The sequence below is a fragment of the Glandiceps talaboti genome, chromosome 8, assembly GCF_964340395.1.
Source record: "Glandiceps talaboti chromosome 8, keGlaTala1.1, whole genome shotgun sequence".
In the NCBI taxonomy this organism is placed as follows: Eukaryota; Metazoa; Hemichordata; class Enteropneusta; family Spengelidae; genus Glandiceps; species Glandiceps talaboti.
In genome coordinates, this window is record NC_135556.1 from 12,332,900 (window position 1) to 12,358,493 (window position 25,594).

The window sequence follows — 25,594 nt, forward strand, 5'->3', positions numbered from 1 at the left end:
AATGACATTTCATTCCATGTATCTATCTATCTACTTATTCAATATTTGTTTCTGTATTCAGTGATAATATAATTCTCATAAACCAGAGCTGCCATTTCTTACGCAACACTGTGAAATGTCTAACCCCTTGATGTGAGGTGTGTCTTGGTCGTTGCCATAACAGAGGCTGTGATTTATAACGATGAGTGATATAAAAGATTTTAAAATAGCATCAAATTGAACAGAAACAGCTAGAAATTGGAAAAGTATTTGAAAAATACTATGTATATGAAAACTTTTTCTCTGAAATTACTGAAAATAACAAGTATTACACCTAATAATGGCATGTTTTATACACTTAAAATTAGTAAAGATACACATATCATCCACATTATGCATTACTGTATGTATTATACAGACATTTAAATGGTATATATATTGTGACCAGGAGCAGTGTTGACAGAGCAAAATGTCTGAGACATCTCGCCTCAAAATGTCAAGGACAATCCTTCATATATACATGTATGTACACTGTACACTCCATATTAATTCAAGCAATCTGATTAAAACCTGATCAAGGAGGACGCTTAATTTGATTTATTTACCATATTTCAATCTGTTGTACTTGTTTCGTTCTTTTGCTTATAAATTGCAAAGTACAAGCACAGTAGACAAGAAATACAATAATTGAATAAATAAAGCAGAGCTCAAAATTAACAGCAGTCCCATGCCCACAAACTACCAATTCTTGTCATGGGACTACCATAATTTGCTGATGGTAGAGCACTCAGGCTACCACTGATTATGTGATAAGAATAGAAGATTTATGGACATGAAAGCATTTTAATTATTTAATTATAAAAAACTTAATTTTAAGCCCTGTAAAGCAAATTAAGCCTTCTCCTTGATGAGATTTTAATCAAATAGATATTATTATCAGACATAACATCATCAATACATATACATGTTTGCCAAAATGTCTGAACAAACTTCATGTTTTCCATGGAAACAAATGCTTGCTCTAGCTCATCTATTTGTTTCTGTCAGTGTATGAACACATGTTGGACTTTTATTCAAATATTGTACTTGTGTACATATTCAAGCATCTAGCTTCTGCATAAGACTAGATGGTAGACCTGGCAAGAGTTCATGCTACACAGCCTGTGAACTCAGTGATTCAAACTTAGTATTTTTCATGGACACCATGCATAAAATCCGATTGGTTGAATAAGTCACATGATGTCTATATTACAAAATGTATGTTGATGGGCTAAATTACATTAGTCATACATGACCTAGTTGGCCATAATGTGACCTCTGTACAAATAACATCAAAATGTGGGTTTTTTTCTAAGTTAAAGGAATAATAAAGCCTGGATTAAAAATTCTGAGTTTTAAACACCAAATTCACAGGCTATGTAGTGAGAATGTTTGCCAGGTCGACCATCTTGCCAGCTATGCAAACTACTGTGTATCTCACTTTCACTTTTATTTCAACCACTCCTTCTATCATCACCTAAATCTGTGTGTCATGTACCAGTATAAATACAATGAATCAAACATCTGCTGCAATATTGAACAGTGTAAAAACAACTATAAACATCCAACCGCATCAAATGGTCGCATCAGGAACAGTCATCAAGATAGCTAAAACATCACAATTGATGACCAAATATGGGACAGTTAAAGCCATTTTTAAAACTTACAGCAGATGTATACAGATAAGTACTGTATCTCTTCGATCCAACTGTGATTTGCATCAGTAAGTCTGTAAGTAGGTTACAATTTGAGGCCTCAGTCATTCTACCAGGGTTCCCTACTGGTGATTTTGTGATTTAATAATAATAGGTAAATCTATCTGCATTCACAGGTATTTGTGACAAATCACAATCACTTGTTGTTTTGTTCTACCATCAATTTTAAATATGGCTGTTCAAGTGATGTGCCCTTGGATTGGTATTCCTGTTGTTTCTGAAGGTCTATACAACAACATTGTTTATTTATACATCTGGCTTTATCTACAAAAGTGTCCTTGTATGTATATCTGTACAGTACAGGTTGATCATTACTAAAAATATCTATTTTATGTTCTAATGATATATTTTTTCTTAAATGACCTCTGTATGCAAAAACACACAATCACAGTATTTTTGCTAAAAGGGTGGTAAGTAGTTTAATCTACCAGGATTCCAATCCCATTTTACCAGGGTTCTCAAACAAAATTACAAAAGAGTTTATGGGAAGCATGGTGACCACTTTCTGTTACTGGGGTTCCCCAACCTAAGCAAATACAATCTATCACTGTATCAGCCGTAAATGTGGGAATTAATCTATGGTTTAATAGAAAATACAAATTATGGAAAAATTTTCAAAAACACTGATCATAAAGGATCCATTCATTAATATTTTGTACCATACTGCTAATTTTGCAAATTTGATTATCAATTTATTTATTTCTGCAGCCTTTGTTTTTGTTTCATTTGTTGTAAACATATTAGAAGCTATAACTTGTTCTACAGTAACAACAAAATATTTAGCGGGAATTTGATGCCAATGTAATCAAGACAATGATAAGATATTTTATTTCTCATCACAATAGAACTATTATGTGAATTTTGAATAGAAGTGAATACACATGGGACAATAGTCATACAAAATCATACAAAAAATATTTTATGAATTTTGAATGTATAATTACTTATTCTTGTTCATAGTCTATTGAAAAGATTCTACACAAATAATTATTAAGTTATAATATTTCCATGCATATTAATTAAGAAATTGCAAAAAACATTTCCATGCATATTAATTAAGAAATTGCAATAAACAGATCAAAGCACTGATATCATAGTATTATAGTCAATGGTTGGTACCTATAGTAATATATAAGTAAACACTGATGATGTTATTACATGTAATTAGTAAGCCAGACTAATTCATTTAATTCTGGTAAAGGTGAAAGGTTAATTAATTTACTACGTCTATACAGTCAATTTTTGGAGTATTTTCACATGATAATTCATTTCACTCATTTTATCAATAAATTGATTATATGAATTTCCCATTGTGGTTATCATTTTTATTTCATAAGCTCTTTTTAGAAACTGTTTTAAACTGCAAATTTTACTCATAAATTTGATTTGCATGCTGCTGTTATTTTGTTTATCTTATTTGTACAGTGATTTTGAATATTTTGAAAAAAATAGAAGAAGCACTTTTAGAAATGAAATGGATTTTTAATGTTAAAATGTGCATGTACATGTATAAAGGGTGGCCATATTGTCAGCACAATAAAGGTGGGGGTCGGGTAACCGGAACTGACCCTAAACTTTTTTTTTACGTAGTAGAGAACAATAATAATAAAATTGCAAAAATCGTGAAGTCTCGCAAGACATACATGTAGTGGGTGCAGAAACGGACATCAACTTAAAAAGACAACATAAAACTATTCTTCCAATCTGTAATGACTGTACATCTGATAGGAAGAAAAAAACAACACAGAGACCATTTGGAAAAACAATGGAAAACCTGAACTAGACACTGACACATGAAAAAAAAAATATAATAAAGTAAAAATTCTACCTACCCCACCTATTTTAAAATTGAATGTAATCAGAACCACACAATTTTTTTTTTACGCCTAAACAACTTTCAACTGTTTTGGACATGAATTTTTCATGCCACATTCCACTTCATATTTTACATATGTATAACTGTTAGGATTCAATAAACTATGATGTACATTTGTTTAAGGTAATTAGCATGTAAGAGTCATGCACATTCATTGCCCATCTAATACATAGACATGTATAAATCCCATGATGCAACAGTGGTGCACTGCAAGAACATGAAGAACAAGAGGTTAGACACAGTTCAAGTTGGTGTTTCTTGTTAATCATGTGAAATTTATGTGTTGTGAAATCATGAAATAACTCTACAGAACCCAACGTTTATGGAAATAGCTTTATTTCCAGGAGTGGTGTTCCCCTTACACTGCAATTTGGTGCAAGTCACAGAATACATTAAAAGTCAACAAATACTACTGTATAGCAATACATGTATATATAATTCATAAACCTGCTTTGCTATCACTGGACCTTAGCATTTTATAGTACATATTCTACTATTTCTTACTTTACAGGCTCATTGCAGTAAATCAAAACAAAGAATGACATTTATACACTTACAATAAAATGCTACCTATATTACATTTTATAGCAATTTCTCTATCTTGTGTCTATAAAAATACCTGATGACAAATAACTCAATTATACTAAGAATAATCTACATTTTCTTATCATTATAATTTAGAAGAGATAACACATATTATATCAAAAGAATCATAAACTTAATGTCAAATACAGTAAATGAATGAAACCAAACAAATGGACTTTTATTTATTTTCAAAATAAAAAGTTATTTAAATAATTTCTGTGTTCAAATTTATCTCTATTATGAAAATTTATGAGTATATTATAAATATGCACCATACTACATATATGTTTATTACTATTTAATAATTTTAACTTATTAAATAAATTATTTCTCTGTTCAAAATGACTTCTCTACATTAATACATGAAGGAAATGTGCAAAATGCAGATTCATGAATGTCAATATCGTAATTGTAAATATGTACCACATTATAACAATAAGGTTAATTTTTGGATGTTGATTATGACAACAGCTGGTTAAGTTGATTAGCACAAATTGCATGTCTATATATCATTACTATAATCATAATTTGAATGACTAATATGAATATTTATGAATTGATGGCTATATATACGTTATATAAATGGTATCATTTTGAGCAAGCTGGGGAGACAGCATTGACACTGTTGTTATAATTAAACTTAAAGGACTATGCTTCAATCCTAGGTTCTGGCATTAGATGTTATCTTGTCAGTGGAGCAATGAGGATTACATACAAATAGAGTTGTCAAACAACTGTTTTTCACACCAAATGTTTTATCCTTTTTCAAAGTAGGTCTTTCAGTATGAAAAACAGTTGTCTGGTAGAGCTACATGTTTAGAAAAAGTTGCCTGAACAAAAAGACTGACCATGATATACAATCCTTGTAGCTCCACTGCATTGTAAAGATACTGTAACACAAGTAATATCATATGAGAACCTTGGATTGACCTTTAACCTTACCATGAACCTATTACCATCACAAAATACAATTGATACACTACTGTATTACCCACAGTTTGAGACCAACTGAGAGGGTACACAAATATCTGCAGTTCCACATGATGGCACTGCCCGTAGATGCCCTTCATTACAATGCTATCTCTAATGCTATACTTCAAATTTTAAATGTGGAAAATTGACAGCTGTCAGTTCACAGTAGGGGTATTCATTAGTCTTGCATCAGGTGGCTGATATTGTCCAACAAGTGACACTTTCAGTGGCCTCAACGTCAACCAGTCAGGATGTAGCCCCGAACACTGTGTGAACACAGTGACCTGTTTATCTTAAAGATCAATCGCATCAATCACGCACGATATGCAGCAATCTCTAAATATCTAGAGGACCATAGATTTAGTAAACTTGATTAGGGTCATAATTAAACTGAAGGTAAAATTTACGTGGATTTCCTATGGTTCTTCTTGGATGATAAATATAGACGAAAGAATTATATTGCAGCAGATTACCAATGCTGCTACAATTCTGAGGCCTTAGCATGCATCAGAGATAGATTTTAACACATTATGCTTATTAATTTTTTAATTAAATGATTCAATTTTCTTTCATTACTTAACTACATGTGTTCTAGTATTATTGTAATACTAGAACACAATATTATTGTATATAGTTTCTACAATTAATTTTCTATTTAAATGCCTTCAATTTTTTACAAGAGAGGCTAAATGCTATTTGTGTGCTCTGGTAAATATAATACAAATCTGATTATTAAACTCTGATGTAGAGAATAATCAAATACGCCTCATTTCCTTTATTTACATTTATTTCCTTCTTTTCTGTCAACTGTTTTTACCTTGTTTTTCTGACAGTAGGAAGGTGATCACTCTCAGAAGGACAAAATTAAAAACAAACAACAATACACAAAGAAAACTGATGTAAGTAAATGAATGGAGTCATATTCCCACTCCAAGTTTTAATCAATTTTGAAGTGATACATACTAGTTTCAATTTTATTAATTTCCCAACCTTTATAGCCATTGATTCAAATACATTTTTGTAAAATTCATTCACTTTTCACCAGATAGACTAAATGTTACTACTAATGACTTTATCAATCCCAAACAGAAGCCAACATTGTATTGATTTGTAACTTAATAATATGCACTTACCATTATTACCTTGAGGATAAGTCAATATTTACTACCTATCAAAGAATTCAAATGAATCTCTTTAAAGTTTAATGGTGTGTCTAAAGAGTTAAAATTTCATGTAAAGTACTACTACTCATTACACCAGAGCGTTGAAAGAAGTCTTGAATCTCATGAAATATATACACCAATTTAAATTGAATATGGTGTTACAAAGACTTAACACTGCACAGGTTTTTTTGACTGTAGGCTGTAGTGTAAGATATACCACCTTGTTCACCCCAATTAACCCTGTCTTCAAATAGGGCGACATGACATCTCAAATCTTACTTGCTAAATTTTTACTTCAACACAGAAAAAGGAAAACTCGATTTCTACAAATCTCAACATGCATATGGTTTCTACTATCTAGATATATGCTAATGAGCTTATTAAACATGCAATTGCACTGTTCACATAGCATCAGCTGGTCAGCAGAAATGAAAAAAACAAAAATATTTTTTAAAAAGACTGTTTCATACATACTCTGTTCATTTAGATTATTTATGACTTTGATGAACAACGACATTTGACATGTACACAGTGTAACTGAGTCTGTTAATGTTTTATCATCAGATAACTAGTTTCAGTAGTCTGGGTGAATGACACTTTACTGTGTGAAGAGCTGTACTTATCTACAGTGTCAAAGATCAGGTGATTACTAAGCATCACCTAGCAAACATGCTGAATCCTCTCAACAGCATAAGCAAACTAATTGTATCTCTTGTTGACACTCAAAATCCTCAAATAAGGCATACTTCCCCTTCTATGAACGCTTGGTTCAATTTATACAGAGCTGGAATTTGTAATACAAGGCTTGAATAATACTAGTAGTCAAATTTTGTCAAGTGCACTGTTTTACCTAAAAATTCTATTGGAATTTGTAATACACATACAGGGCTTCAATGGTAGTCAAATTTTGTCAAGTGCACTGTTTTACCTAAAAATTCTATTGGAATTTATAATACACATACAGGGCTTCGATGGTAGTCAAATTTTGTCAAGTGCACTGTTTTACCTAAAAATTCTATTGGAAATTGTAATACACATACAGGGCTTCAATGGTGGTCAGATTTAGCCTGCACTTTTTCATTTGGTTAACAGACGCCATAAATTTGGTAGTTTTTGATACAATGTTTAGTTATCTATGTGTCCTGTACTATTAATTATTTTGAGCTGCAATTTCCAGTTGATTTCTATGGGTTTAACAGATTACCACCTTATAAATTCTGTAGTCTAGACATGTTATTAAGTAGTCTATTGGTCTTCTGCTACTTTGAGCCTTGAAATATGATAGTAGAAATTTGTCATTTGTATACCGTCAGCCTACTAGGTGATTAGATTTCATGGTAAAATATCTCTTAGTAATAAATGTTCAATATGTTATTAGATACCATCTTAATCTAGGATGCTATCGAGTCATATACTTCTTAAACTAATGTATTATTTCAAATAAAACTGATGAAAAAAATAGTTACACCGTTAATGGTGGACTGATAGACTGTCATGATGTCAATGAGTGACAGCTGATAACTAGATTCAATAGACATGTTTACTGTTAATCTAGTTCCTATACAGTATCAGTTACCATTTATACTTCAACTCACATAGTCTAGTTCCTATACAGTATCAGTTACCATTTACACCTCCACTCACATAGTCTAGTTCCTATACAGTATCAGTTACCATTTACACCTCCACTCACAGTGGTTTAGTTAGAAACCACGTTGACATCAAGACTAGTTTACTGTGTGAAGAGTTGCTTAATACTTGCTATGTTTACAGGGGATTTCTGAATGGCACTTGAAAAGAAAATGTATAACGAGACATTTAGGAAACATAAATATTTAATGACCGTACATCTGCACAGAAAAGGACACTTCCTATTTTTAGACAGCATGTGTGTTTAGGATGTTAATTTTCAGATCTATGAGTCAGGCCTGACTTCCTGGTTTGTATTCTCTATTCACATATTTAAAATTTTGAACATATTATAATTGTTATTCATGTATATATGACATTTCCCTGTCATAGAATTACTACTGTATTGGTCAAATGGTAATCGGGACATTTTACACAATGGCTTACATTGTTACATGGAGGTATAACTGACACCATTATTGTCACCATTGAAAGCCTGAAAAGAATGTTTTAAATTGATTATGTAATGACAATACTGTCAATTTCAACTTATGTTTCAAGACACCTGTAAGCTTTAGAGTGTGCTCAGTGCACTCACCTGATCTTCCTGCATACATCTTTAATACTTCAACTAATGTGGTGTCTGACACATTTAGCTATTTGTCATCAAAATGTCTTGGCAAGGCTAAGTAGCCATAAAACATGCTAACAACTTTGCATATTTTAATACAACATGAATAATTTCCCATGCAGTATAGTAGCTGCAATAATTGTAGCACTTGTTGTGATTTTGAGGGTTTTTTCTTCTGTTTTGTGCTTTTTTTTTGTTCTGATGTTTAACTGGAAGCAAACGCTACAATTCCTGTAATGTTAACATAAATAGACAAGATAATGCTGAAAACGTAAGCAAGATATTAGCATACTACCCGTTTCAAAATGCTGCTACAGGAATTGTAGCATTTGCTTCCAGTTAAACATCAGAATGAAAAAAAAAACACAAAACAGAAGAAAATACCCTCAAAATCACAACAATTATTGTAGCTAACTATAGAGAAGTATTCTATAATGAAGCATCAAAATTTGATGTTCTTCTATAATCTATTGTGGAAACACAAGAAAACCTTGTCATTATTACTTTGGCCCTGGTAAAAACTGTCTTTTATGAGATGACACACTGGTGACGACATTTATACTTATGAATGTTTGTTACAAACTGCCATGTGAGGTCACTTGAAATGAAAATAACTATTCTGCCAGTATCTTTCAAAATAATTATATTTTTGAAACTTTATTGGTAGAATATACTACGACTAACTAATGAATGCACTCTGACTTTAATATCAGAACTATGGCCTGAAACTATGTAATGACTTTTGTGTATAATGTACATGCACATCTGATTTTCTTACATCATGAATTATTTATGATTACATTTTAAACAGGGGAAAAAATGATGGTCGGTCATATCACATTTCTGCTTTATGACTCGGGAGGAATATTTTAAAAACAAAATATATTACTTAATTCTGACCAGTTTTAAACACTTAGTTTTACCATCTTACTTTTCATTATGTTTGGTCCTCCTATTAAGAATTTTATGAAAGCCAATTTTATTTCATTTTAATGGTATGAGAATCATGCTGTATCAGTGTTCAATCAGGATTTTTTTCCCCCATTTTTTGGACATATATATCTCAAAATATTACACTCACCCATGGGAGATAACATCAAAGCTGAAAAAGGATCAGTCATTGTCTACATCTCTCTGTACTGAAATTACCATTTCTTTACGTTGTTTTTGAAGTACATTACTATAGTCAGCTATGAACTTCTCTATTTTGTGTTATGCATAGATGAAATTCTTCTAATGATCAAAGTGTAATTCTCTGTTTTTGAATTTGATTTTCCATTGAATTTAGGTTATATAAAATCTGTCAGTTTGTAAAGTCAATATTTTACACTTTGTGACATTTATGTTCCTCGTTTAATTAAAGTTTCATATTTACTATATTTGTGTGTTATCTTAACAAAATCATTATGACTGCATTGAACTAATGCAACAGCTATACTCTTACCTTTCAGCTTCAAACGGAAATATTAAAACATTATTAAATGCGATACTAAATGTCTATATAATTATCATAACATTAAATTTCTTAATAATAATTTATGATTTAGATTTAATACATTTTATCTTTCACATATCAATATAGTGTGAATCTAGGACAATTACGTGTTGGTTATTTATTATTTAGTGGAAGCAATGCTATTTTTTAACACCTGTCATTTTAAATTTTATACCTTAAAATAATTAAGCAAATACATTAATGTTAATGAAAAGATATTCAGGCAAATTATTGTTAGAAGTAGAGACACCTGTAAAAACTGATGAAAACATATTGCAATTGTATAACATTTTTTTATCTTTCCTCATGTTTAAAATAAGTATGTTCCTTTTTCAAAGCTGACAGGATTGAAATCCCATACCCGAATCATAGAATTGATGTATTCATGAAACTATTATTCCTGGGTACACATAATGGCTAAAGACTGGTTGTCGAGTGGTGACATACATATATATCATGTTTTGTGTTGCCCTCGACCTTGTATGCCAAATATCTTATTTCTTATATAGTACAGTGTTATTACGATAGTACAGTGTTATTATGGCTAAAATGATTTCACAACTTTCACTTTCACAACATGCCTTCTGAGGTTTCTTATAACCGTACTGTGTTATATATGAAGGTTGAAGGGCAACACTCAGTGCCCAACGAAAACGGAGTATTTTATTTATTTATTGGGGGCAATATATTCAACATTTTGCATATTCTTTCGTCTTCTGGGCTATTCAAAATAATGCTGATTAACCAACTAATTTCAAATAATTGAAAAGACAAATCTTTTCATAAAATCCGCCGTAACAAAGCGAAAACCTTGGAGACGGCCTCACTCAACGCCCGTGTCATGTGTATATTGTATGCGATGACGCCTATATAGCCTTCGTATAATAAAATACCGCTCACCTGGGCCGAGGGCAGATAGTCTATCGAATTCTGTTGTTCCACGTCCACTAGCCATTTTGTTCTACTTTATACACACTCGGTACGAAGTATTCCTCAGATAACCATCACACCATCATTCGCGGTAACATTTAAATTATTCCTGGTTAAAAATTCACCAGAGATTCTGTAGCTGTCTGTCGTCCGCCGACTGCCATTTTGACTCATAAATATTTTAATTATATTGAGCAAATATTCAATCATATCATCGGTGAGGGCGCTAGACACAATGCAATTGAATGAGACATTCACCACGACGTCGGTTCCCGCTGACTGACGATTACTTTTGATTTACCGTGCTTCACTTGTTGGACTTTGTTTCAATAAGTAAAATAATGAAACCTTTCAAACTGATTTGACTGAGAAAAAAAAACTTTCACGATATAAATTATAATTATCTCTCCTTTTTCTCTCTCAGGATTCACATCTTGGATTGAAGTCATGAAAGTGATATAAGCTTAGAGAAGAACTTAAACTGTTTTATCCCGCAAGTATTATCGTTACACTTGTCACAGTATGTGAATGGTATCTTCTCCCTGGAATATTTCATCCACTAATCTTATTGGCCATCAAATTGTCTAATTTGTATATTGTGATTATTGAGAATGAGCTACGAATATGCAAACTCGGTATGACAAAAATGTTGAGTTTTTTAGTAACAAGTTTCGGTATTGATGTTCTAATGATATTCAGTGACGTTTCATATTTCATTTTTGCATTTATTTGCAATACTGCTAATCAAATGTAATAATTCCATATGGGATAATGGTTATTTAGCTATCTTCTCAGGTTTATTTGTACATCGTTACAGTCATATTTTGTGTAAAGTAAATTTACATTGTGTACATTACTTATAAATTTGTATCATTTAGGAAATTACGGAAGACGACTAGGGAATACTGCTGGGGAAGAAATTAAGAATTAACGCTGTCGCTCAACTCTCTTGCACTCTGTCTAGCTCTCCCCAACTTGTTGCTCTCTTTCTCAACTCTCAGTCTTGTACTCTTGCTTTCCCTCACCCTCTCCCATGCTTGCTCTCTCTCTCTCTCTCTCTCTCTCTCTCTCTCTCTCTCTCTCTCTCTCTCTCTCTCTCTCTCTCTCTCTCTCTCTCTCTCTCTCTCTCTCTCTCTCACACACACACACACACACACACGCACACGCACACTCAATTGCTCTTTAGGGAACTCTCACTTTCCTTCTCCCATCTTTCTGCATAGTCAAATCTTGCTCTACCTCTCCCAACCATGTAGTGTTATATAACTGAATAACTGAAGGGTTCATCCTCTCACCTCTTCCTTTCACTCATTTGCTTTTTCTCATCTCTCACTTTTCCTAACTTACTTGTTTTCCTATTTCTCAACTCACTTTTTCTCTCAACTCTCGCTTTCTTTTACCTCTTCCTCTCACTCCCTTGTTTTTGTTCATCTTTCTATCACCTCCTCTCACTCCCTTGCTTTTTCTCACCTCTCACTTTTCCTAGCTCGTTTTCTCTATTTTTCAACTCACTTTTCCTCTCACCTCTTCCTCTCACTCCCGTTTTCTCTCACCTCACTTTTCCGAACTTCCTTGTTTTCTCAATTCTCACTTTCTATCACCTCTTCCTCCCACTCCCTTGTTTTCTCTCACCTTTCCTAACTCCTTTGTTTTCTCTACTGCTCAAATCTCATTTTTTCCCTCTCAACTCTTACTCTACCTGTCACAACCATGTGTAATGTTGTATGATAGCAAAAAGAGTTTTAAAAGAATAACGAGCAACAGTTGTTTTTTTTAGAAGTACCCAGGTAATATAAAGATACCAAAAGTGAATACCACACAACAAGATTATTATGAAAACACAATACACCTTTATTACTAAAGTAATTCTTTCAATCGCACAAAAAATTCATCTTTCTACACAATCAACTAGAACAGTTTCCTTATGGACGATAAAATCTTGAAAAAAAAACCACTCAATTTTCAAGATCTTTGGAAAGATTTAACATATACACCGGGGTCGTTGATATCCCACACTTGAAAGCATCATTTTCAGACATAGTTGCAATCAGCTGTAGTTTGTATTCTGTCCACTGAAAACACTATTCACAAGCAGGACATCAAAGCCCCTTATGTGAGATATTCATTTCCCAGAGATGCAGTTAGTTTAATAATTTTGTAATGTAAATGAAACTTTCTGATGTGGTAAGAAACTATGAGATATCAAAATCTGCTATAAATCGAAAACTTGATAACCTAATGTTATTCAAATAGTTGTCAAGAAATCTCCCGAGTCAATGAAATAGACAGATTGTGTTGATTTTTTCTTTTAGGTATAGACGTTGGAGAGAGAGAGAGACGTCTATGCTTCAGGTTTGCATTAGTTGACCAACATATTGTGCAAGTTGTACAGTCCCTCTATCACACGAGAGACTATTCTGTCAAGTTCAAGATGTCATCAAAGTTCTCATTACATGCATGTACTCTACTGGGATGACTTGCATCTTTCATTGACAATCACAAGCAAACAAGAGGATGAAATCTTCAAAATATCACTAGTCTCAGTTACCCAGGCTCCCACTGCTGGGGGCTCTACTACAAGACCACTGAGACGAGAGTCTGGGAAAATGTAATCATAATCACACCACACTGAATCTCTTTCTCACAGCAGTGCATGCTGGGGACTACTTCACATCCAACATTGCAGGCTGAACAACAATCAAGGTACCTTCACAACAGGTCATCACATCTCAAATGACTGACATATCTTAATTACAACAAACAGGCCATTTTTCATTACTTGGAAGAAATGTAGTGTGTGACTTCCGAGGCAGACGCGACTTTGGATTACGTTTCCCCAGACTCTTGTCTGGGTGGTCTAGTAGTACATCCCCCAGCAGTGGGATTCTGGGTAACTGAGACTAAAATATATGCTGAAACGGTTTGCCCTTTCTACTATTGTATCTTTTATCCAAGAGTGCTTATATGGTGCAATACTGCAATTGACATACTATGAATGTATGTATGTATTTCAGCACATGAAATGTTTGGCAGAATGGCATTCCAGGACATTTCAGATACACTTTATTTTGGCAAACAGTGCAAGTGGAAATTAGACGCTACTTGTCAATTATCACTCAGCTTTCCATGCATAATCAGTGTAACTGTTGTTGACATCGTTAACAAGCAGAATATGGAAATACATCACCTTTGTACAAATGATTACTACTGAATTTTTGCTCCCCCCCAAAAAAAATAATACTCATCAAAGGTTTCCCATGGGTAGCTATTTCATGAATGGGTATCTGTGATTTCAGTTTATGACAGCAAAGACCTTGCTTCGTTACGATGTGCTTACGTCTGTGATTTAGATCTATACTTATCATAAAAGAGATAATGTACGACGTATGTGCATATGATGAAAGTTATTTACGTGGAAAAAATATTCAACGATAATAAATCCCATGTAAAGAATAAATCGGTTTGCAGTATTATGCTGTTCAGTACGGCTACTGAATGTTTGTCGGTGTTCAAAGTTGATGGGAAGACATCATTGATAATAACTGCTATTATAAACCTAAATTGTGGCACAGCTGTATGAAAAATATTGGGTTTACACACTTGGACATATGGAATTATAACTCGGTTGTTACTTTTTTAAAATTTGGCTATGAGAAAGTTATAATTATATAAAATGGAATGTTAAGAAGAAGAAGAAATCGCATTTTGGATACCTTATTGAATGTCAATATTAATATCCTATTTGAACCCAGACACTTATATTAGGGTTTTTTGCCTGTTTACTGGATACATCAGACAGGTTAATCAAGTTTACAAAATATGAGGAGTGACAAAATATGGAGGATTACATCTGAAACAACAACACTTCAACTACTAATTTACATAAAGTTTGGGGGGCCATTTTGTTGAAGGATGTCGACAGCTATACTGAACATGTGTAGTTTTTACTTTGCATGGATGATGATAGAGGGCGCTCTAGCCTCTTGTCTTTTGTGAAGATATGAACATGTTATCTAGTATCCATATTGATATCCATTTCTGATGAAATAAACGTTATATTTTAACTTGGGGTGTTATTCTTAGGTTTAATTTCTATTTCGTAGATCTTCAGTAGGCTTATGAAATCTTCAAATTTTTTTCACATCACATCACATCACAACACAAAATATAAATATACATCGTTGAGGTGATGTAACATACTCTGTTCATTGGAAACTGTTCTGGCTGATTGTCTACAAATACCACACTTAGTTTATTCCTGGATAAGGCATTAGAAGTAATGTTCCACTTTGCATAGTGACTATTTACAACGAAAATAACACTTCTAATAGCCTTGGAGGATGTATTGTGTATGTAAACGCTTGCTTCCTTCTCTCCCAACACTTCTAAACGGACTACAACACTGGAAAAAAAAAATCAAACACATTCAGTCCTTTAGTTCTAGTCGCCGTGGAATAATTAATTACATCTTGGAGTTAATTGTCCATTTTTTCAATTTTTTTAATCAAAAAAGTGCTACTGAGATGAAGGCAGTGGGTGTTGTTGTTGTTGTTGATGTTATCTGTGTGGTTGTTACTGTTGATATTTACGAGGCAATTTTGGTGTTCCTTCCCTGTTGTACGATGAATCTGTTGAGAAATTAAACAAGGAATGAAATAAACATGACATGAAAAATATCAAGCTTATCAGATATTCATAAAGCTGAATGTCAGATATGGAGAGAGAATTATATATTTAATAGACCAGTTTGCATGATTAATAGGCCATTTCTATGCCAGAGGTCACTTTTCCATCATCTCCTTCAAGTTGATTCGCTCCTGTTTTGTCATGAGGTTAGCACAGACACTTGTCATTGGCTTTTGTAATAGAGCATTTCTACTTCAACACCCGTCCATTCTGATGTAGCTTCGAAATTCCAGATATCTGTTATAGCATTTTACCTCACGCTGGAAGGTCAAAATAGAACAAGAAGGTTGACTTATTGTCACACACTCCTATAGTAATGCATGTGAAGTGCGTGGAGTGGAAATTATGGTGTTGACCAAGAAATCGAATGTTCGTTATTTTTATGATGCGCCTAGGCAGTAATATGCTATTTCAGGTACCAAGAATTGGTTCTACATGTTAAGTTGGTTGCCTTGGAAATGGATGAATCACATTAAACAACAGGGCATGTCAGTGGTGATCCATTACACAGTGACAAACTCTCCTAACTGGCTACTTCATTCAAATAGTTCTGTTTACGACCTAACTCCTTTACAGTAGAAGTAAACGTAATTTACGTTTTGACACATAACCTCATCTGATTGTATTGACACTCCAACTAGCTAGATTTACGACAGCTCTCGGTTGTAATTTCAAATTCAGAAGCAGTTTCGGTTAGAAATACATTGAGCTGTGGCCACTGATGTAGGTTCACAAGCTTTTAGAAAAACCAATGACAAGTCTCTGCGCTATCATGAGGGGGACACTGCTGACTATTTCAAATGTATGCAAACTGATGATCCCATAAAGCTAAAAATAACTACTTAGCCTGCCCTCTATGGCAAGAAAAAGACCAATCATATCATTCAACTAAAAATATTGGAAACTGTTTTGAGAAAGAGAGCAATGCAAACGTAACACAACACAGCATGGCGCGGCACGGCATGGCAGAACACAACACAACACAACACAACACAACACAATGGAAACACAATCACGTCAATCGTTACACAGCAAAGTGTATAATACCCTCCACCAATTCATGCAAAGTGACATGTCTATATAACTTTTTACTGTCATAGTTAAACATGATGGGAGATTCTATTTCTACAGGTAGCAGGACACAATACCCACACATTACATAGAACTCAATAATAGCACGTAATACAAACCACAACAAACATTGCATTACAAGACCTCCACATAGAGAGACGCGGCATTGTTAGTGTGTGTATTATAGTATTAGTTCTACTATGCTCTGAGACTGTGTTGTATTGCTGTAGCTGATGGTTGAGATATAAAATTGTGAACATTCACAGGCTACTGTGATCTGTTTATTTAGAAAGTATCTGATGGTTGCAAATAATGTACAAACATCCACAGGTTACTGTGATGTTTCATAGTTGCATATAATAGTTGCAAAAAAATGTGCAAATATCCACAGGTTACTGTGATATTTCATAGTTGCATATAATAGTTGCAAAAAAATGTGCAAACATCCACAGGTTACTGTGATATTTCATAGTTGCATATAATGGTTGCAAATAATGTGCAAACATCCACAGGTTACTGTGATATTTCATAATTGCATATAATGGTTGCAAAAAATGTGCTAACATCCACAGGTTACTGTGATATTTCATAGTTGCATATAATGGTTGCAAATAATGTGCAAACATCCACAGGTTACTGTGATGTTTCATAGTTGCATATAATAGTTGCAAAAAATGTGCTAACATCCACAGGTTACTGTGATATTTCATAGTTGCATATAATGGTTGCAAATAATGTGCAAACATCCACAGGTTACTGTGATATTTCATAATTGCATATAATGGTTGCAAAAAATGTGCAAACATCCACAGGTTACTGTGATATTTCATAGTTGCATATAATAGTTGCAAAAAATGTACAAACATCCACAGGTTACTGTGATATTTCACAGCTGCACATAATAGTTTCAAAAAATGTGCAAACATCCACAGGTTACTGTGATATTTCAGAGTTGCACACAATGGTTGCAAAAAAATGTGCAAACATCCACAGGTTACTGTGATATTTCAGAGTTGCACACAATGGTTGCAAAAAAATGTGCAAACATCCACAGGTTACTGTGATATTTCAGAGTTGGTTGCAAAAAAATGTGCAAACATCCACAGGTTACTGTGCCCAACCAGGATTTTATCAGTTGGCCTATTTTCCTGTCAAAAGAGTTTGTCATGGAGTCTACAGTCGTGTTGGTATTATTTTCAAGTGCTATAATTTTAAGCTCAACAGATCACAATTTTACCTTATGTCATCTGTTGAATTGTCATAAGTTTTGATATATCTTATTTTGAATGTTGCTTCAATGGAAAAATGATCCATTCAGATTTCCAGATATGAAATGACTACCATCAGTATGCAATTCATTTGATTGAATGAATGAATGAAGCCATTTATAGGAGTTTTAGTGTTGTTGATTTCAAATAGCTTAATTAATGCATGGTTACATTTGTGTTCATTTTAATTTATTACAATTATGCAAATCCTAACACTGTACTGTTCGGTAAAACTCCCCACTTCCATTTATTCACTGCTGCTGATATGAAAATTTCAGTTTTGCTTTGCAAATTTTAGCTGTTGCATTTATGCAAATTAAAATATGCATATTCTAGTATTTAGCTTTGTTTTGATGCAAATTATTAGTATAATGACGCCAATTTGAGCATTATGCATTATGCAAATTTCAATCTCATTATGCATATTTTAGCATTAATACCATTATGCAAATCATATCATTAGTATGCATATTGCAATTAACATACATAATTTAGCATTTACAGTAATATAGAAGTACCATTATACACTTTTGTCAAAGCTTATTATGAAGATTTAAGGGCTACCAAAATGTATTTCATTCAAAGCTGATATTTCTATAGATACAATTAGCCTGAGCATGCAATTAGTTTGTGATATTTTTAGTTAAAAGCAATGATGGCAAGCTAATTAAGGTGATGTGTAGTTGTGGAATTACCTGTATAAGACTGGTGTTGGAATGATTGCAGAGAAGGAGGAGGTAGTTGATGATGTGGAGGACTGCTATGCATAGAAGTGTACAAAGCACCTGTAAATACATATATATAAATATATATAGATACTAGTAGCAACTTTATCAATATTGGCATCAATACTGAGGTTGTGGCATAGCTGATCTGTTGTGCCCCCCCCCCCCCCCCCCCGACACAAAAAACATACAGAAATTTTACTAAATGGAAGCAATTAACCAGAATACCAACTACCTGTCATAGCTGATTGGTCTGTTGCCATGACAAAGAAACCCCCTGAAAATATACTTCAGTATACCATATAGCATTTTCAGAACCCACCACCCATCACCAAACCCCTGGAAATATTTAGCAATTTTATAATATGGTATTAACCACTCCAGCACATTGACTGCTTGGCATAGCTGATCTGTTGCCGTGGTTTTCAGATCTTCATTCCCCCTACTCCGTAAACTTTTATCAAATGGAATCACTTCAGCATACTGACTGCCTGGTATATTAAACTGATCTGTTGCCATGATTTTCAGATCTTCCTCCCCCTCCCCCTCCCCCATCTGCACTTCAAAAATAATATAGCAACTTTTATCAAATGGAATCACTCCGGTATCCTGACTGCTTGGCATACAATGTAGTTGATCCGTTGTCACGATCTTCTGATTTCCATTTCAACAAAATATACAGCAAATTGAATCAATCTAGTAAACTAAAATGTGCCATTGCTGGTCTTGTCATGTTTCAAACACAACTTTCATACTCTGGGGTCATGCTAAATACAATATTGACAAATTCAATATGTTAGCTCACATTATTAGCATTACTCTTATTTGTCATGTAAGTTACGATTGATAACTACACTATAATAATATTATTTTGAACATCTACCTAACACACAATGGTAGAAATGTGAAAGGATATACATACATATCGCATGAGAGAGATCCCATTTCATACAACATATACATGCCTTTAGGACATTTTCCTTACATTTCAATATGAGCTTACAACATCTTAAGCGTTATGAAAAATGTAATATTCTTAATGGTGCATACTAGAGTAATCTATTTTAAGAGCTTCTAAGAATCAGACAATGCAATATTCTTGGTACATACTATCTAAGAGTAATATATCTTGAGAACTTCCAAGAATCAGACACAGCACTTTTCTAAGAAGTACTGTATCTTTATCAAGTTTCTACTTAAGTTATCTATCTAAAAAAAATGCCTGTAAGGCTACACAAGCATGTTGATCAAATATTTAAAGGCCCATAATTCAATACCAGGAAGTCATCGCATTCGTGTTATCTTACCAAAGGAGCTAGCTATAAAGATTATATTGTATTAGTCATTTATTAGGACCAAATTTTCCCCCTGCTCTGAAAGACTGTTTTCCTGACCCAAATTTTAAACCTAGTTCAAAGCAGGCCTTTAAAATCCAGAAATGATTGACTGAGATTTATACAACAGCAGATCAGCTACGCAGTCATATATGCCCTGGCAAATGTTAATAAGAATTGAACGTTCCTAACACACATAACTACTGCAGGGCTCAAAATTAACTTTTTTCTTTGGTAGTCCTAGTGGGCTACCAATTTCAGAAAATGGTAGCCCAAGTATGGTGACCAACAGTCCTATATTCCCGAACTGAAACCAGAGTTCCTCTATGAAAAATATGTCTGTTAGACTGTTATAAAAAATATTTTATGTCTGTAAATCTTCCATCCTTTAAATCACTGCATAATCAATGGTAGCCTAAGTGGGCTACCAGCTGCAAATTATGGTACCCCTATGACATGAATTGGTAGTCTGTGGACACAGGACTACTGTTAATTTTGAGCCCTGCTACTATTTATTAGTTACAAGCACTTGTATTGGATTAATGGGAATGCCATGCCACGTAAGGAAGATGTAGACATTTTTACAAACTTTTGGTTCTGGGCAGAATCCATTCAATTCAAAAATATTTATAACTTTTATCTGGAGGTAATAAACACTTAGCATGCATGACTATGAATATTTATGTTCTGCTATTACAATTTACATATGAAGCCTGCTGATTCCCATGAGGCAATGCTGTCCATGGCAAGGACTTCCACTGGACAATGAATGATGAACAAGTTTCAACTCAGTGTTCCAGAGCAATCACATATGATGTACGTAACTTGTAAGATGAAATCATGAATTGTCCAGAACCCAAAGTTTATGAAAATGTCTTTATTTCCTGTAGCGGTATCCCAAGAGAAAATTGTGAAAATAACATATTGCAAATACGGCCCATTCATGTTTAAACCTTGCATAATATGACATGAGGAGTAAGCAACTGGATTTAATAGACTTTTGTTTGAACTTTTGCAAACAATATCTTTTGGGGTGGAAATTAGGGATCTAGAAATTGATTATAATACAGACAAACCAGGGAGGTAAGCTTGCCATTAATGGTTTCTTATCACAACTCTCATCTTTTGAGTTTCTGTTTTTCTGCTTTCATTCTGAAGAAGTATTGGGGGTAATCCTACAAACATGTTACATTATGTACGACAGTGTTTTTTGCTAAGGTTGGGGGGAACCCCGGTAACAGAAAGGGGTAAACATGGCAGTGTTTCCCAATAGAATCTATGGTAATTTTGTTTCGGAAACAGGTAAAATGACATTGAAACCCCGGTAGATTTTACCTACTTACCGCCCTTAGCAAAAACACTGTAGGACATGACATATACGTTCTCACTTCGACAAAACAAAGATTCGTTGAATGCTTATTTCCTAGACTTCATAATATAGGATAGAAATTGATGGACATAAAAAGATTACTGTACTTCAACATCTGAATTCTTTCCGGCTATGATCAAATTGGTTATCATTTCTGTTAAAAGCTCAACATGCCGATACAAATGTCATGAAAATTAAAATATTTTCATCTACGTAAACAACTCTATTGAACTTTACAGACAGTACTTAAGCAATTTTATTGAGATTTACGACAGAAATGTAGTTACCTTGTCCATGTATGTATGTACCCGGGGCAGGCCCTGTGATGATAGCATCTCTTGATAGTGGGTGTTGTTTAGGTAGTGGGGAGTCCCTTGTCAAGTCTACCAAGGTGATACTTTGATAACCTGCCATGTTCCCTGCTGTAGCAGCTACATTGCTAGCACCACCCAGCAGTCCACTACTGTTGGCAACCGTGTGTAGTGCCTGTGGTGATGTTGTTGTTGTTGCTGCGACTGGACCCTGAGATACAACAGACGACGTCTGTAACAACCTGGGTGACACATTCCTGCTGATCAGTGAGTCACCGTATCCAGTTGATGACGCCGGTAGCTGAGGTGACAGCTGTGACGATAACAGTCCCGACATTTGTGACATGCTACCAGTCACTGTACTTTTCTTTGGATTGCTCGAATACACTGTGGTTGCAGTGTTCATGGGTGACCCACTGTACATTGCAGTGGTCACGTTTGTGTTTTTTGTTACCCCCTTTGTAACGTATGTTGGATACCCAGCAGCTTTACTACTGCTGTTTGATTTCCCTGTTTTGTACACATTTCTGCTAATGTCCTGAGATGGTGGCATTGTTCGTAAGGATGCAGGAATGACGTCAGTGTCTTTCTTGCTCAAAGCTGCTCTGCTGACATTGTGGCCAAATGAAGCTAGTAGTAGCGAGGCAGCAGCAGTCGTGCTCATACTCTCCTCTTTCTTGACAGACATACGTGCACCACTCTGACTGTGATTGGTAGTTATTACATTACTATGATTGGTTGATGCAATTGCAGTTGATGACGTGGCAACAAGTCTGGTAGAAGTCGTTGTAAATACAGTTCTGTTCCCTGAACTCGAAGGAAGTGTCAATGTTGAAGGTACATGAATTTTGACATTGCTTTGATCATTTCCAGTACTTTGAGTCCCTACAGGAACACTAGAGGGCGATTTCTTGAGAGATAGCGGTGACGCTGATGGGGCTTGAACCCCGACAGCTGAGGGTGATTTCTTGAGTGATAGTGAGGAAGTTGACGCTCCCATTGCTGGAATATTCATAGGAGATGTCATCTGTTTCAATTTTTGAACTATTGGCTCTTGAATAGATTTATTTTGTACAGCTGTTGTTGTTGTTTGTATTTTACCATCCAATGATGATGCAGAGGCAACCTTCCTAACATTCATGCTAAGATCTTTAGCCTCATACACAGAGGCACTGGTTTTATTAGTGTACACTGGTGATGTCGTGGCACTGGGTTTGCTAGTGTATGCTGGCGATGTCGTGGTACTGGGTTTGCTCGAATACACTATTGGTGTGGTTGCACTCGCCTTACTAGTATATGCTGGTGATGTTGTGACACTCGATTTGCTAGTGTATGCTGGCGATGTGGCACTCGATTTGCTAGTGTATGCTGGCGATGTGGCACTGGGTTTGCTCGAATACACTATCGATGTGGTCGCACTCACCTTACTAGTATATGCTGGCGATGTGGTTGCACTGGATTTATTAGTATACGCTGGCGATAATGTGGCACTCGATTTGCTAGTGTATGCTGGTGATGTTGTGGCACTGGGTTTGCTCGAATACATTGTCAGTGTGGTTGCACTCGCCTTACTCGTATACGCTGGCGATGTGGTTGCACTGGATTTATTAGTATACGCTGGTGATGTTGTGGCAATTGATTTGCTCGTGTATGCTGGCGATGTCGTGGCACTCAATTTGCTAGTGTATGCTGGTGATGTCGTGGCACTCGATTTGCTAGTATATGCGGATGATGTCGCGGCACTCGATTTGTTAGTGTATGCTGGCGATGTCGTAGCACTGGGTTTGCTTGAATACACTATCGGTGTGGTTGCACTCGACTTACTAGTATAAGCTGTCGGTGTGGTTGCACTGGTTTTACTGGTATACACAGACGGTGTGGTGGTACTTTGCAATGTTGTGTTAGGTATAGGTGACACTCTAACAAAGGGACTCATACTTTTGTCTAATGTCATTGATTTTGGACTGGCATTAGTGAGTCTCAAGCTTTCATTCATGCTAGCGTTTTTCCACATATCAAGTGATGGTACATACGATGCATTTGGCATGGCTGGAGTAGCATTTGATGCATTACTTGTTGCTGCACTGTTGGTCACAGCGTTTGCTGTTGTGGATGTTGTTGCTGCTGCTGCTGCAGCTTTCTCTCGTTTCAACAGTTCCTTTTTGAGTGCAGCAGTAACACTTGACGATGATGGACTTGTTGAAACAGAAGCAGCACTTTTTTCTTTCCTTACAAGTTCACTTTTAATAATCATAGAAATAGCAGAAGATGCCGACTGGTTTGTAGAGAGTTGATTCCTCTCTTTCTCTCTCTCTCTTTTGATTTGGAACAGTTCATCACTACCCTGTGAATCTTCTGTAGTGCACGTAGAAGGCGTTTTGTCGGCATAATCCAGTAACGTGGGTGTGTTGGTTTCAGCTGCAGAAATGTTACTGTTGTCACCTGTGGTTTCGTTGCTCGGCTTTTTATTTGTAGGTTTTTTAGTAACTATGCTCATGAACTTCTTTTGCTTGTTGGGTGCCAGGGTTAGGTGTCCATGAACAGAGCGACTTTCCTTGAAAAGCATTCTGGAATTTGAAAATCATCAAAAGCTTTAGAAACACTACAACTGACAGTATACACATAGTCAGAATTATGACAAAAGACAAGTAGAAGGAGAGATGTAAACTTTATCTGAACATAGTGGATAAACATGACAATATATATCTGGCATCTGTTCCAACCAAGTTGGAATTCAATACAGCTGTACAGTACAATCCTAGTTCAATTTACTAGCCTAGTAGTCTAGAGGCTGTCTATGGCTTCAAATCTCAAGATCTCCATCTAGCTCAGCAAGAAATCATGAACCAAAAGTTCATGTAAGTGAGTAAACCCCTTACTGTTAGAATAGTGTACACAGTGTATAAGTAGTGTAATAGTTCTGATATGACAAATATACCATATTTGGACATCATATAACTGCCCCCTTATCATTGGGCAGAATTATTATTATAATTATTATATTCTTTATTTCAGGCCATTAAAAAAGTCCCATACAGCCATAAAAAAAAAAAAAATACTATAGAAAAACAAACAAACAAACAAACAAACAAAAACAACAACTAATTATACAATACAATTATGTGATTCATAACTAAAAACATGTACTGTGGGCTCACTGTGCTAGATGTGATCAGGGATTTGAAGTCACAGATACTAGCCTAGTATTAGCCTAATATTAACACTGGACTAGAGCAGGATCTAACCCTACCTGTTACCAACATATGGTGGCGAGGCGGGATGTTTACTGTGTGTACTGTAATATAATTGCCTCATACATGTACTTTCATTGGTACACATATTTATACATGTACATGCACACATCTTGCTTGCATGCACACACGCACATGCACACACACACACACACACACACACACACACACACACACACACACACACATGCGCGCGCATGCATGCACGCACACACACACGCGCGTGCATGCACGCACACACACACATACATGCACACACATACATGCACACACACACACACACACACACACACACACACACACACACACACACACACACACACACACAATTAGTCGGCTTTCATTATGCATCAAAATAAAGTCAGGTTTGTCACCTTGTCTGCATCCATCCTTGAGGCCATAGTTGTTTGATTTCAGCATCCAGGAACTGTTTGAGATAATCCTCAGCTGACTGTGATCTTGTCTTAGACATCTCATATGTCTTCACTTTGATTGCAACAACATCACACAACAGTTTCCTGCATAACATTGAGTAAAACATGTACAGTTAACACATCTATAGCCA

The 25,594-nt window shown here is 34.9% G+C and overlaps 2 protein-coding genes across 4 annotated transcripts in view; both read right to left on the minus strand.

Moving 5' to 3' along the window:
* LOC144439491 (putative phospholipid-transporting ATPase IA) overlaps positions 1-11,167 on the minus strand; it is a 64,485-nt gene extending 53,318 nt beyond the window's left edge. For all 3 annotated transcript variants that reach the window (XR_013481105.1, XR_013481104.1, XM_078128787.1), the window contains exon 1: positions 10,985-11,167. Coding sequence is in view for 1 of the 3 variants with exons in the window: in XM_078128787.1 (XP_077984913.1) it covers positions 10,985-11,039 (55 nt within the window). In the remaining 2 variants the exon portion in view is untranslated. The remainder of the gene's footprint in view (positions 1-10,984) is intronic.
* Positions 11,168-12,867: 1,700 nt separating this feature from the next.
* The window catches only part of LOC144439201 (uncharacterized), a 31,823-nt gene continuing 19,096 nt past the window's right edge, over positions 12,868-25,594 (minus strand). The window contains exons 11-14 of the mRNA XM_078128472.1: positions 25,404-25,547; positions 21,755-24,345; positions 18,735-18,824; positions 12,868-15,642 (exon numbers count right to left, since the gene is read on the minus strand). Coding sequence (XP_077984598.1) covers positions 15,587-15,642; positions 18,735-18,824; positions 21,755-24,345; positions 25,404-25,547 — 2,881 coding nt within the window. The 3' untranslated portion in view covers positions 12,868-15,586. The remainder of the gene's footprint in view (positions 15,643-18,734; positions 18,825-21,754; positions 24,346-25,403; positions 25,548-25,594) is intronic.